At 37.8% G+C, this 15,917-nt stretch overlaps 1 protein-coding gene across 1 annotated transcript; it reads right to left on the bottom strand.

Annotated features, from left to right (window-relative positions):
* Window positions 1–464: 464 nt before the first annotated feature.
* Taar1 (trace amine associated receptor 1) lies at window positions 465–8,583 on the bottom strand. Its single transcript, XM_008822106.2, has 2 exons — window positions 8,101–8,583; window positions 465–1,936 (listed from the first exon to the last, which is right to left on the bottom strand). The coding sequence occupies exon 2, from the start codon at window positions 1,810–1,812 to the stop codon at window positions 808–810; it is 1,005 nt and encodes a 334-aa protein (XP_008820328.1). The 5' UTR covers window positions 1,813–1,936; window positions 8,101–8,583; the 3' UTR covers window positions 465–807.
* Window positions 8,584–15,917: the final 7,334 nt, after the last annotated feature.

Here is a 15,917-nt window from a genome sequence, read left to right as displayed (position 1 = left end):
AAAAGATGAAGAGCAAGATGTCTAAGGATTGGCCTGCATGTTCATAAGGATATTAGTTGCAAATTAAATGCAGATAATTCATAGTAACAGTATATACTTTTAGTTGATTTTATTAAAAGACATTAGTGAAGTTGTCCTTGAATATCCTTAGACCAGATATTGAAAAGCTAATGCTAAAATCTTAGATTGTATGACATTTTCATATAGCCTATGCATACCCTCCCATATGTTCTAATCATCTCTAGATTGACTATAATACCCAATTCAATGCAAATGCCTTATGGATAGTTGTTATATTGTTTAGGAATGATAACCAAAAAATGACCTATACTTGTTATTATTTATTTCTCAATGTTTTTTGGTCTCAGATTGCTTGAACACACAGTCACAGAACCTATAGATATGAAAGATCAAAAGCACATGAATAAGTCATGTATATGCATATGACAAATTCATTCTGCTTTACATCCCTAAATGCAGCCTTATGACTTCAATCACTGAATAGCTAAAGCACTACTGGCAACTCGTGGCAGCCATGTAAGGAAAAGGAAAGGTCTTTTACATGTGGCCTTTAATGTTGGATTTGCCAAGTTTCAACATATATGGAAAGAATAGCAAATGTCACATTTATTCTGTACCAAACAGGACATGATATGCAAACATCAAAATTTGAACTTGTCATGTATATTTGGACTCAAATAACTGATTGTAAAAGCCTGTGTATTTAGTGCCTATTGTTGTTCCACTATTTTCATAAATGCAATCACCAGCTGTTTTATAAAACAGTAAAATATGATTGTATGGATTTCATTCTAAAAATAACTCACACCTAGATGAATCTTTTTGGAAAATTTGGCCAAACAGAATAATCTTCAGTGCTCTTCTGAACCAGGGATAGAAAAATGCATAAACTAGTGGGTTGAAAGCAGAGTTCAAGTACCCAAACCAACTCAGTGCATCATTCAAGGTGAGTGGGATCGTGTAACCCAGGAAAGGATCTAGGACTATGCAGAAAAAGAAAGGGCACCAGCAAATGACAAAAACACCCATCACAATCCCTAAAGTCCTCTCAGCTTTCCTTTCTTTGTTCCGTGACATTCCATTTTTTTCTTCCAACCCAATTTGAAGATTTATGGCATTAATTGATTTTGCCTGTCCTTTAGCTATGAAGTATATTCTATAATAGACAAATAACATAACAGATCCAGGCACATAGAAAGAAGTCATGAAGGACAGCACACCAGGTACTTTGCTAAAGAAAGTGTAGCAGCCACCAAAGCAGTTAACGTGTTTGTGATATATCTCTTCAGCTCCTTTAAAGTTCAGTCCCAGGAAGATCATTCCAAATGCAAAAACAGCAGGAACACTCCAACTAACGAAGATCATCACAAAAATAGTCAAGATATTGATCTTGGCTTTGTATCTCAATGGATCGCACACAGCATAGTAGCGATCAATGGAAATGAATGACAAATGGAAAATGGATGCTGAGCTCAGCATAATATCAGTGCTGCTGTGAACTTTACAGAAGATTTCTCCAAAATACCAGCAGTGCTCAACAGTTCTCACCATGCTGTAAGGCATCACCAGGCACCCCAGCAGAAAGTCCACAGTGGCCATGGAATGAAGGAGCCAATTCGTGGGGGTATGAAGTTGCTTGAAATGGGATATGGAAATTATTACTAACAGATTGCCAACCAGAGTGGTCAGAATTATCAGCACCATTAAGCTGTAGAGGGAGGCACGGATGTCACTTGACCAACTGCTGTTCATGCAGGTAATATTAATGGCATCATGGCAAAGAGGCATCATTGCAGAGAACTGGTCACAGTCTTATTTTCCGTTTTGTGTGCTGAATAATCTTCCTCTGAAATCCATGATCAGGTTAGAGGTCCTTCTCCTTTGATTTTTATGTGTACATACTTATCCTGGAAGCCTGGATGGAGCAAAAAGGAGAAGAAAAAACAGAAAAGTAATTAGTAACTCATTCCTTATTCTTTTTAAAAAAACATTTTATTATTTTGTGTGTATGAGTGTATTGCCTGCATGTGTGTAAATGCACTCTTGCCGTACAATGCCCGCAGAGGTCAGAAGAGGGCATCGGATCCCTTGGAACTGGAGTTAGGGATGGTTGTTAGCTGACGAGTGAGTGCTGGAAACCGAACCCAGGTCCTCTGCAAGAGTAGCCAGAGCTCTTAACCCCTAAGCCATTTCTCCAGCCCCACTAACTCCTTAGTCTTATAATGCATTACCTGTTCTTATTTAAGAAAAATTGTTTGGGAAAGTTTTATTTACAAGGTCAGTCCAATACTTCAAAACATGTTTAATATGTCTTTGGAAATGTATGTTATAAACCTTAATATAAACCTTAATTATTACATTGGAATAAAACCACCACATTATAAGTCAAAAAAATCAATTGATGAATCTTTGTCCACAGGAAGTCAGAATCTAGTCTGGAGGCTTGCATTCTGAAGGGCAGATTTAAATTGACAGGAATTTTAGACTTAAAATATCCTTTTTAATCCATCCTGAGTTTTTTTTTTTTCATCAGTACTCTTTCAAAACAGTTCTTTGCTAACTTACAACTAGATTACCAAATTCAGTGGTAAATCCTCAGACCTCTTTTTTGCCTAGAATCTCATCAATTTCTTCAAACAGCTCCTTTCCATGGCTCCTGAGTCACCACCCTCTTCTAAATTCTGCAAGCTGACAAGCCAGTCTTTTCTACCATTCTTTGTTACTGGTTCTTCATCTCTCCTGTCCCAAGTTCCCTTCTACAACTCCAGGTAATTTCTTATGGTTTTGTGGCTTTACAGCAATCTATAATCCCCTGAATCTCTCTCTCTCTCTCTCTCTCTCTCTCTCTCTCTCTCTCTCTCTGAATCCTGCTGATCCACAGTCTACTTACACAGTTATTAAGCTTTTATTCTTTTAACTTCTGGTGGCTATTTCCACATGAATGGTCTATCACTCCTGTTCTCAGAGATAAGGCAATAGAGAGAACTACAAACCTGGACCTCTATGGAGCTAGGTGACTTTTTTTATTACTGTTCAAAGTACAGGTTCTGTGAAATTACCTTAGCCTTGTCGGTGAAGACTAAGGAGGAAGTGATGGATATTAGAGTTTCATTAATGGAAATATAAAGCTTCTGAGTTTCAGGTGTAATCATTTTGGGGACAACAACCCTGCTTGTCCTAGAGATACCTGAGATAAAAGTAAAGTTTTCCCAAAAGATTCATATGCAAGAAATTGAACTTGCTTTTAGATTATTTTAGATTCTTGACGTGAGCACATAGCTGCAAAGCCAGGAAAGAGTGAACCAATTCCCTCTTTACTCTTTCACAAAAGGTGAAGACTATGAAGGAATTCTACAGAACATTAAAGAATGTGTTCAATAGATGATGTTGAGCAGAAGGAAATTCTGTTGCCTTTACAATCAGGTGGGAGAATTCACCATAACCAGGGCTTAAAGATAGCTCAATCTTAAAGTACAGCCTGGAGTTCAGATCCCTAGAACTCAGAAAAATGTTGGTGGGAAGGGTGGAATCAGGGAATCCCCAAAGCAAGCAAGCTAGCAAGACTTGAGAGACCTTGCCTCACTGAATAAGATGGAAAGTCATCAAGGATGATTTTCTACATCGATCTTGAGCCTCCACATGTGTGTACATCTGCACATACAGGCCACATATATAAACATGTGTAACACTACACACATGAAAAATGGAAACATAAATATATTAAAATTTATCATAAAGTGAAATGAAAGAAAACTCCAAAGCACCCCCAGAAAGAAGAAATCATGAAGCCAGAGTCCTGTGTAGTAAGATGGGGGAGGTCTGCAATTGATGATGTCCAAGTGCACAGAGCCTGGGAAAAGAAGGGCTAGACAAACTTAGATGATTTTCTTGGCATGCACAAATCCTGTGGGAGAAGTCATCCAACTTCCAAAGTAGATTTAAGCAAAAATTAAGATTCCTTGTCATTTGCCCCAAGAAAACCAAGAGCCCTTCAAGGAAATAATACAGTGGCCTGGAGTCATTCTAGTGCAGAACCTTTTGTCAGTTATAGGTACTGATGTGCCCTTACCTGATTCACAACTCCAATAAACATGTAAAAATGGTCCAGAAGGAGAAACTATAGAGCAATTGAATTTCTGGGGAATTCAACATAAAGACCGCTTGATACCTTAGAGGAATCCAAGAACACATATTACCTTTGTCCAGATAGAAGCCACCAAAATTTCAGATAGAAACACAAGGTATTATAATCTATAGAGAATTTTTTTATTTAATTTTTCATTCTAAAATGTTTTGAGACAGGCTGTATGTAGGTCAGGCTGGCCTAGAACTCATTATGTAGCTAAGGATGCCTTTGAACTACTGATCCTCCTGCCTCCCTTTTCCAAGTGATGGAATTCCAGGCATTCAGCACCACACTTGACTTACTCTAGAACCTTCTATTCTGTACTTCCATGTACAAGAACCTAAGATACTCTGGCTGATTTTTTTGAAGGGTTAGGATATTTTAAGAGTAATGTTGACCTAAAATTACAACTAAACTTTGTTTTAGTCCAAATATAATGTTGCTTTATGGTTACTTACTGCTCTTAGATAAGTTATAAGTTTTTTAAACCTACAAAACATATTGTTCTCAAACTTACATTAAATTTAAAGTTTGAGATGGTTCTTGAACAATCAGTGGCCATCTGAACATTACAACCATTGACAGCCAATTCAATGAGTTTATGAAAGATCATAAATCTATTAGCTTCAAAGGAGACAAATAAAGCATGCTACAAAAAAAATCACATACATTAAATAGTCCCCAAATATGGAAAATGTTTGGTCAGAGACACCTGCTCCCTAACGGCTGCTGAAGTTTTGCAAGATCCCATCTTGCAGAAAAGTGTTGTAAGCTGCTCTGTGAACTTATCCGTGTTCCTGGGCAAACACAGCAGCTAGAATATGCTCATCTCTCCCACTCTATGTGCCTCTCACACTTATTTAATTTAAAATGTCTGGTAGGAACTCACATCAAACAGCTAATACAGTCCAGAATCGAACTTTTCAAAAAGTGTATTTTGACTCTTCCCACAAATTTACAGTCCCTAAATAATGTGTCTCCACAGAAACTCAGACAGATTGACCTTAAGCGTCTCAGGAAGACTGAAGCCCTCCCTCACTGAGACACGACATAACAGCACAGTCAGGAGAATGGTTTGAAGCCAGAGAATGCTAAATGCAAGAAATATGTCTTTTTGAAACTATGAAGATGGTCTCACAGATCTAAGGACTCATAAAACACAGCACCTGTGTATGCTTTCTGAAAAAATAAAGAAACAAGTTTCTTGTAGAGAAGTGTTTGTTGCTAGGAGTATGAAAACTAAGATCTCAGGAAGTGGACCGTAAAGACTAATAATTAGCTTCATGCAAATCAAACATAGAATTATGTTTCAATAATTTCAGCAAATTCTGCTTATAATATAAATGCAAAGGGAGAGATATAATCTTTAAAAATCAAGAATGAGATGAGTCATAGCATTAAAGTACTAACAGCAAGTATTGCCAGTGAAAGAAAATCTGTTTAAGAGGTCCAGACAGCTGAGTCCTTGCAGAGATGCCCCAAATCCTGTGCTCTTGATAAGCCACCAAGAACAGTTCAAATGCCACTGACAAAGTAAAAGAGCAACAAAGGCAGAAGCCAAGTCAACTAGGAAAGGAAGCAAGTATGGAGGCAGAGAAATGAGAGCCACAGACAAAAGAAGTTAGAAGTTAGAAGTTAGAAAGATGGCAGATGCCGAAAGAAATAGATTTTTTTTTTAATTCTCTAGAGGAATTACAAACAGAATAAGCATAACTAAAAACATAATCTCTGACCTGGTGGACAAAGCAGAAGAATCCCACAGTATACTAAGTTAAAAATAGAAAAGGAAACTTTAATAAAAAATTGCAGTCATTTACAAAAACAAACAAGAAGACATACTTGAACTGTGGTTCTCTTCTTTCAACGCACCATCACACGTGGTCCTGTAAGCATTGTTTTAGGTTTAAAGTGCTCATATTGTGAACTCAGAAAATGTTTAGTATAGTAGTTTCTAGGATTTATTTTTCATTATTTATTATACGTATGTTTGGTATCTACAGAGGCCAGAAAAGGGCATGGGATCCCTTGACGCTGGAGTTGGAGGCAGTTGCGAGACGCCTGATGTGGGTGCTGAGAACAGGTCTTGGGTCCTCTTGTAAGAGCCATACCTCCTCTCAACCACTAAACCATCTCTCCAGCCTTGTGTGTGTGGTAGTTTTTTATAACTAAAATAACTAAAGTAGTCAGAATTTATTTCAGATGTGTATCATTAGACACATGATGTGCATTCAATAGAATATTGAATGCAATGAGTTGGCTCTGTTACCTACAAGCATAGATAGATGGAATGACAACTTTCAAAATAAAAGGAGAACACCACAGGTGTCTTGTCTCAGTGCTAAGCATTGGGCTGTTTAAAGATCCCTCCTGTAGGAGTACATTATAGTATTTTGTTTATATACATTTCATGTACATTTGCATAAGCATGAAAAACAGGTGTGGAATGCTCTAAGTTCTCTTGTTTACTTAGACAATGGGATTGAAATTGAGTGAATAAATGCACATAATGATGACAGCAAAGGCAATACTATCAACATTTAGCAATAGCTTTTCCCTGGGATGCTGGTTCCTCTTTCTTCTTTATCTTTCCTACCTATTTCTGCTTCCTTTTATGAAAATATTTTACTATAATAACCAGTAAAAAGCATTTAATAATGTTAAATGTACTGTCTATGAATTGAGTGTCATCTCCCTTCAAAAATGAGTGAACCACTATTAACATATTTTTGTTCATATACTTCTTTTATGAATTATTTATTCGTTTTACCTTCATATTAAAAATCACACTTTTATTACATTTCTGAACTGAACTCATGTCTTGTTTTCTACTATACAAATTTAGAAATAAAATTAGATACAAATTTAACAATGATTTTTCTGAAATATTTTCACAGTTCTGTAACTCATCCAGTATCCTTTATTAAAATACTAAAATTATTTTTGAAAAGTTCTTATTTTTAAAGGGGGAAAGAAGTCAGGGACAAGCAAACAGCCTTTCCAAAGGGTGAAGATATGCTTGAGATGACCAGTACCAGAAGCAAGCCATTGCCCTTGCAAAGCAACAGGACACATGGCAAAATCTCCTTTTATAACGCTTCCAACACAGACCAACAGCTAAAAGACAGAAATAATCCCCAGCACATTATGGTAAGTGGGTTATAGTCAAAGCATTTCTGCCTCTTCAGCATGCATATGGTAAATGAATGTGATTTATCTAATCACTTAAGATAGCCTAAAGACTCTTTAGTTGACCTAGTACAGATCATATACACACACACGAGAAAGAGAAAGAGTGAGATACACAGATAAATGTACACACAGAGACACACAAACACAGATACATACACAAACATATAGATACACAGATATATACAGAGATACATATATACACACACATACATACACACAGAGACACACAGACACAGAAACATCCAAACAGATACACAGACAAACACAGGCATATACATACACACACATAAACACAAACATCCATACAAACACACACACAAACTAGAAGTCATTTGAAAATGTGCTAACATTTTCCCACCAAATAATATTAACATTATTAATATTTTAGTTTAATACTTTAAAATTTCAGTTTGATAGTTTAGTATATAGTAACAATAAGATATATTTTAATTTCTAAACCTCTAAAGATTTGAGTGAGGTTATTCTTATAAGTTCAAACTAGCCATTCATGTAACATGGAATTTCTTTATTTATTTACAAGAGAGACAAAGCAAAATGTTTCAGATTTTCGAGTTTCCTGACTTTACATAGCTGAAAAGTCACACAAGAAGCAAACTGTTTTAAACTGATTTTTAAAGGTCTTTTTCTTTTACTAATGCAGCTGATATCATAACTAAGTTATAGGAACCTTATTTACTGTTGCACTAGATAATTCTAAGTTTTAATTTCTGAATAAGCACCAAACCACTAGTGAATATTATTACCTTTGCTATTGTCTTTGCAAATAAAAGACTGCTCTGCACCTCTGGGGGATGAGTCTCTGGGGTCTGCTCCACACCTCTGGATGGGTCTCTGCGGTCTGCTCCAAATCTCTGGACAGGTCTCTGGAGTCTTCTCCAAGCCTCTGCAAATAAAAGACTGTTCTGAACTTCTGGAAGATAGGTCTCTAGGGTCTTCTGCAAGCCTCTTAGGGACAGGTCTCTGGGTCTGCTCCAGGTTTTGAGTGTCTGCAGACCTACCTTCTCTGAACAGAGTCAGTGCAGGAGCTGACAGCTAAAACCATGCCTTGGGACCAAGCTGCTTTCATCTGCCTCCTGTACACCTACTCTTGGCTAGAGCCCACTGCTGGTTTATGATGGGATGGTTAACACACAGAGAATGACACAAATATTAAAATCTGAAAAAGATAAGCTGATAATAAATCTTTCTAAAACAAGCTACCAGTAAGCCATCAATATAAGAGGGAGGTGCTTTTATTCTAAGCCACCATCAGGAAGCTAGCTGTGAGCAAGCTAAACAGAAAAGGTAAATATTGCCATTAAAAATAACTCAAGGGATGGGCCACCCATAATCACAGCCATAAGTGTTAACAGAATATGAATGAAAACATGCATCCATTTTACCTGCCTTAATTATTGATTGATTTGATAGAAAAGGACTCCTCTATCAGGCATCTGTGCGAAGGAAACAGCTAGCACTTAAAAACCAATTTGTTATTTAAAGCAGATGACATACAGCTACCAAATGTGCTAAAACAGAGGATAATGGGAGGTGGGTGTGCACATGATGAAAATGCATTGTATACATATATTAAAATGTTATAATGAGCTGGGCTTGGTGTGCATGCTTTCAAGCCCAGCACTCGGGAGACAGAGACAGGTGGATCTCTGAGTTCAAGGTCAGCCTGGTCTGACAGCTCGGGCTACAGGGAGACCCTGTCTCAAAATGACAAATAAAAATGCCATTATGAAACTCATTATTATACATAATCAATGTTAAAAAATAAATAAATTTAAAAACAAATAAACACCACTCAATAATGAAATACAAAACCTAAAGTCATCTTTTTATAGACAGTGGCATCTTTGGATCAAGGAGTGTGTTCTATAATTATGTTAAACATTTTTGTTAATTCTTTGGTAATTTCATACAATACATTTTGATCATATTTACCCCCTCCCCAGTCTCCTCACAGATCCATGCTACCTTCCTGTCTCCCCTGAACTTCATGTCCTCTTTTTTTTTTTTCAAAGCTTATGGAGTCCAAGATGTGTTGACCAAATACTCTTGGGTCCATCCCCTGGAATGTGGTCAACCTACAAGGGGTCACACCCTTAAAGAAAACTTACTCTCCTTCTCCCAGCACCTATTAATTGCAAATCGCTCTTCAGTGAAGAGTGAGGCTTTGTGTCTACCTCCCCCATCCATCCTGGAAATTTATCTGCCTTGAACTTGCACAGGTCTATGTAGGTTGTTAGAACCACTGTGAGTTCACAGGTGCAATGGCCTTGTTGTGTCCAAAAGGCACTGTTTCCAGGTAGTCATCAGCTACCTCTGGTTCTTACAATGTTAAGTTTTTTTTTAATGTAGATGCAGGTGCCATATTCCATGTTCTATTTTATTATAGTAATTGATTAGGGCTGCATTATTTGTTCTACACTTCCTATAGTACTTTCAATGTAAAACAATGAAGTAGAAATTTGGTGAATATTATAACCACCATTACCTAACATTTGTTTATGAGACCCAAAATTCTGAGCAACAATTTTTTTTTTTTTGGTCTCTTTGAGACAGGGTCACCCTTTAGCACCAGCTGTCCTGGAACTTGCTATGTAGACCAGGCTGGTCTCGAATTCACAGAGATCCACTTGTCTCTGCCTCCTGAATGCTGGGATTATGCACACCACGCTTGGCATTTATTTATTTATTATTTATTTATTTATTTATTTATTTAAGACAGGATCTCCCTATAGCTCCAGCTGACCTAGAACTTGCTATGTAGACAAGGCTGGCCTTGAACTCACAAAGATCTGCCTGCCTCTGCCTCCCATGAGCTGGAATTAAAGGTGTGTGCTACCACTCCCCTGAGTAACAACTTTAAGGCAGGAAAAAGATTCATGATAAATTTAGAGCTTGATACACCATATGTGGAAATGCTGATTCCGTTAGAGGACTAAGACATCTACACAAGAGAATTTTAAATGCTGCAAACTATTGAAAAGACAGTGAAAGCAAAGGTATAGACCAGAATGTACCTGGCACAGGCATTAACTGTTTTCCAGGGAAGGGAAGGACGTACCATCACCAGCCAGCACTATAAGCAAATCAAATCCTTATGACAATAAGGACAACTTACAAAATTCATAAGGACTTCAGTGTATGCTTATATAATCATAGAAATTTTATTATCATTTACATTATGGGTCAGCAAATTGTTTCTATAAAGTCAGTATCTTAAGTTTTTTCAGTCCATAGTTCTGTGGCAACCACTCAACTTTGCCATTGTGGCCTGAATGAAAAAAAAAAATAGCCAAGTCAATGGATGGGTATGGCTGAATTTCTATAAAATTTTATTTATAGCAAATGGAGTCTCTCTGCTGAAGTAGACGATAGAATATATACTATGAGATATTCTACCAACAATCAAAGGAAGAATTCCAAATCATTTACTGGTAACATCCTATCTCCAGTCTGCTAAAAATTTATATGGTAAATAAATAGGGAAGAAACGTCACTCGCAACAAAACTAAAACCCAAACAAAAACAAAAACAATTTGATTGAGACAAAAAATAAGGAAATAGATACCAATCTTACAACTGCATTTGACATTTACAGGCTTACCTGTTCTGCTGATATTAGAAGAAATTTCATCTCAGCACAAACCGCATATAAACCTCCTGTAAACTTATGGGCACAACTAATCATTTCTTGGAAACTGTACCAGAAACATATTGGGCTTCCCTAGTGTCAAGGCTAGCCTCTTTATTCATCTCAACTTAAAAAAATTGTGTATGAGTGTATTGCCTGCATAAGTGCACCCGTGTCGTGCAGTGGCTAAAGAGGTCAGAGGAGGGCCTCAGATCCCCTGGAACTGAAGTTATGGACAGTTGTTAACCGCTATGTGGGTGCTGGAAATCAAACCCAGGTCCTCTGCAAGAGCAGCCAGTGCTCTTAACCGCCATGTCATCTCTCTAGTACCTCATCTCAACTTTTTCCAGTAAAGCTAGTAAGGGCTTTCTCTGTCACCTAACCACCTCTCCTTTTCCTTATATTTTATCTGATCTGATGTCTCCATTTGGAAGGTCTTCTTTTTAGGGACATGGGGTGAACAATTGTCAAAGGCCCATGTTTCAACATATAAATGAACATGGCCATGCCTAGAAGTATTTGCCACTAAGGTTCATAAATGTAAGGTGCTCCCGTACATAAAGAAATCTCCCAGTGTGTACACTTTTGAGCTGGTGAGATAGAAGTCTTGATCTAAAGGGTAGGACTTCAAAACACTGAAACTGCAGAGCGTAGACTGTGCTTGTCAACAGCAGAGTGCATCAGCAGGGCATTTTTAATCTTACTATGGGGAAAGACAATACAGAAACCTATTGTGCCCTCCAGAAAAGTATCCCGTAAAAAGGTAAAAGCCCTTTACTCTAATTTTTAAATTGTTTTAGCAAATGATAACTAAATGTCATTAGGTTTCATAAGCAGCTTCAAGTCATAAGGCTGTTATTGATGTTCTGAAATGACTATCCAGTTATCTTAGCAGTAAGCAATTGTTTATAGGTTACCTAGTATATTCCAGATTTTATACACTGTATTGGCACATATAATCTTTATGCCAACCCTGCGGTTCTGGAAAAGTTATTCATATTTTTATTAAAGATGGTTCCTCAAAGCAGCTTAAAAGTCAATTTCATAACAAGTTGGAAGTCCAAGAATCGAAGACAACTGAACTCCAAACTTTTACCTCTTTGTGCTGTCTTTATTTCTCCTACTTGTGGAAATAGCTAGAGCCAGTGAGGTATGGAGGATGGAGGTATTTTTTGGTGAATTTAGTTGAAGTAGCTCAGTCAACAAGAGTGTGATGGACCAGAGAAATGAGCATTTAAACTTGCAGTACAGAATGTAAGAAACTGACTCCCTATGTAAGGCAACTTTGCACAGTCTCTCTACTTCTTGACCAAAAGATATTAAACTCTTTACTTCTCTAAAGATTATGATACAATGTAAGTCAACACAAATAATCATGTATTATCAGGGTTCTCTAAAGAAACAGAATAAATATGAATTTATTAGATTAGCTTACAGGATAGAGTCCGAATAGTCCAACAATGGCTGAACCACACCAGAGAGGCTGAGAATCCGGTAGTTGCTCAGTCCACAAGGCTGGATGTCTCGGTAGTCCCAATCTGGCACTGTAGGCCTGAGGAATTCCAGAATATCTGCTAGTCTTCAGTCTACAGCAGCAAGAGGAACTCACCAGTGAGAGAGAGGGTAAGCGGCAAAAAGCAAGAGCTCCCTTCTGCCATTGCCTTTTATACCAGCCTCCATCAGAAGGAAACACCCACATTTAGGGTGGGTCTTCCAGCTTCAGATGATTCAATCAAGATCTCTCTCATTTCAGTTAATCCCAGATCCAGTCAATTCCAGATCCAGTCAAATTGACACCCAGGATTAGCCATCACAAACCATTATTATTACCAGAGTGTTTAAGTACAGAACAGTACAGCCATGTGTTTACATTTGGGCTTAGCCTTGCAAAAGACCTGGAGCCATCTGTGGGCCTGGGATCGTGGGGCAGGTCACTAAACATTTCTCTGTAAATCCTTCAGCTAGAACAAAAGCATTACATTGTGGGTACTTATATCCTATGGCATATGTAGTGCATCTATATCCAAATAGCTTACTATATTTGTATGAATAGGGCCTAGTGCAGCCTCTGGAATTTGATAGTTATAGAAGATTAAAACAGCCAGGCATGGTAGCACACGCCTTTAATCCCAGCACTCGAGAGGCAGAGGTAGGTGGATCTTTGTGAGCTCAAGACCAGCCTTGTCTACATAGAAAGTTCCAGGCCAACAGGGGCTACAAAGAGACCCTGTCTCAAAAAAAAAAAAAAAAAAAAAAAAAAAAAAAAAAGATTAAAAACAATATGGAGACTAAAACTCAAAGTGTACATCAAAAATTATGTTCAAGAACAAGCCAAATTGTTAACAGATCACATAAATCTCCCAAGACTCCTTCCAGAAAATAGATTGGCTGACTAAAATCATCCTGATACTAACTCTGGGCCTTTCCATAAATATTCTAGGGTGGAGCTTTAGATGGTTGTCTATATATCAATTATGTGGCCACCACAGATAAAAGAATGGCATGCTAACGAGGCACTCAGCTTACTTGTTTATTGCAGGCAGTGTATTACTTCTTTCTAAACCATCTCCAAGAAATGACACCTTGAGGCCAATGTGGTGGCATGTACCTGTAATGCCAGTACTTGAGAGGCTGAGGTAGGAGGATGGTAAGTCGAAAACTATCCTGAGTTACATAGTGAGACTCTGTCTCAAAAAAACAAAAACCAACAACAACAGAAAGAAACTATACCTTGGATATTTATTTTTTATTGTTGTTTATCTGTTTTCTTGTTTTGAGACAGGGTCTCATGCTATCCAGGCTTGCCTTGAACTTGCTATACAGCCAAGGATACCTCTGAAATCTTATTCTTCTTACCTCTACCTCCCAAATACTAAAATTAGAAGCATGAGCAGTCACATCCAGTTAGATTAGTCAACTGGTATCTTTAATCCAGAGATTATTTTCATATAGACCCACAGAGGGCGGCCTTCTACAGATTTTCATGGACTGAGTTTTTATACCGTGTTCCTCCTCCCAACTTCAAAAGCCTGGAATGGAGTCAATCAATATGAGCAGTTATCCCTCACACCTTTTTTTTTCCCCTGTGGGATAGAAAATTTAGGGAGAAACTAAGATGACAGTCAAGGACAGCTGATTCTTCTCTTGTGTCTTGGAAACTCTTGAAAGTCAGAACCTGAAAGAGTGCTGAGCCAGCATAACATGGGCACTCTGCCATCAGTAATGATGCAGAAAGGTAAAGAGCAAGAAGGGAGGAGATGGACAAGCAGTGGGGAGAGGAGAGGAGAGAAGGATTGTGAGAAGGAAGCAAAGAGACAGAGAGGGAGGAAGGGAAATGTAAAAAATTTCCCCTGACTCTGTACTGGGCCAAGGGCATCACACGAAACCTCAAGTTTAATCCTATGATTCTAAATAATACACCTTATTTTCCAGTGTTGCTTTATAGAGGCAGGGGCTGAGAACTAGATAAATTATGAATATGAGTCAGCAAAAGTACTTTGTTCTAGATTTGTCTTATTTCAGATTTCCAGTTCCTACCCACCACCCAGAACTTGGGGGAAAAATAATGCAGCAAAGATTTTCACACTTGTATAATTGATTTATTTCCCAGAGCCTTCAAATATCTGCATAGAGAAAACCAATATTACTACATTCACATGAACTTTACTTAAGACCCATCTATGACTGGTAGGTAAGGAACTCTTATTAACTACAGACCAGATGAAATAATAGAGTAATTATACTTTTTTTTTCTTTTTGTTCTTTTTGAGACAGGGTCTCCTTGTAGCCCCAGCTGTCCTGGAACTCACTATACAGACCAGGCTGGCCTCGAACTCACAAAGATCTTCCTGCCTCTGCCTCCCAAGTACTGGGATGAAAGGTGTGCACCACCATGCCCGGCCTAGTAATTATACTTTTAAAAATTACCAAAACAGCTTTTGGAATTCTCTTAATCATTGGAAGTATTATATGTTAGTGTCAATCTCTGAAGGTGATTTTTCACATATCTCTTTTCTGTTAAGTTTTATGTGTTCTTAGGAAGCTATTTTCAAGATATCAGATTTTATTTTCTTGCTCCAGTGCTTTTATCATCAATCTCTACAATACCTACTTTCCTAGTACTGAGTACACATGACAGCAAGCATTTCAATTAATTTTCACTCATATTGCAATAGCAAATAAGCCCTCCATTAATTGTTTTGGTAGAGCAAGATAAAATTTTATCATAGCTAGGAAGAAAGAAGTCAGCTGGTTTACCATAAATTTCATTAAACCAACATCATAATCTGTCAAAATAGCATTCTGTGATATTAATATTTTCTTAACTAAATTCAAAGTTTATCCAATTAACATGTCTACAATGAATTTTACCCAAACATTAACTATTTATCAGATAGTTTACCACCATAGTGACAGGTGGGCCCTATTTGCATTGGCATGATGTCAGTTTCTATATAGTATTGATGTCTAAATAGCTGTTCATGCTGATAAGAGCTTCTGCTGTATTTCTATGGCTGTATCACCATAGAGAATCATTTCCAAATAGAAAATCTAAAGAGCTCACTCTTGAGGTCTTGGAGATGACTGTTAGTAGACTGTTGCTCAACCATGAGGGCCTGAGTTCAGATCCTTAGCACCCTGGAAAAAAACAGTTGTGAGCCAGGCATGGTGGTGCACACCTTTAATCCCAGCACTTGGGAGGCAGAGGCAGGCAGATCTCTGTGAGTTCGAGGCCAGCCTGGTCTACATAGTGCGTTCCAGGCCAGCTGGGGCTACAGGGAGACTCTGTCTCAAAAAGAACAAAAAGAAAACAAAACAAAACAAACAGTTGTGGTGGCATGGATCTACAATCCCAGCACTGGGAGGGCAGAGACAAGAGGATCCCTGTGGCTTGCTGTCCAGTCAGGTGAGCTTAATCACCAAACTCCAGAT

Source organism: Nannospalax galili, unplaced genomic scaffold, assembly GCF_000622305.1.
Source record: "Nannospalax galili isolate Female #2095 unplaced genomic scaffold, S.galili_v1.0 scaffold186, whole genome shotgun sequence".
Lineage (NCBI taxonomy): Eukaryota > Metazoa > Chordata > Mammalia > Rodentia > Spalacidae > Nannospalax > Nannospalax galili.
This window is presented reverse-complemented; position numbering and strand designations above follow the sequence as displayed.

Coding starts and splice junctions, on each gene's coding strand:
- Taar1 (XM_008822106.2), bottom strand. CDS start 1,812: ATGATGCCTCTTTGCCATGATGCCATTAATATTACCTGCATGAACAGC.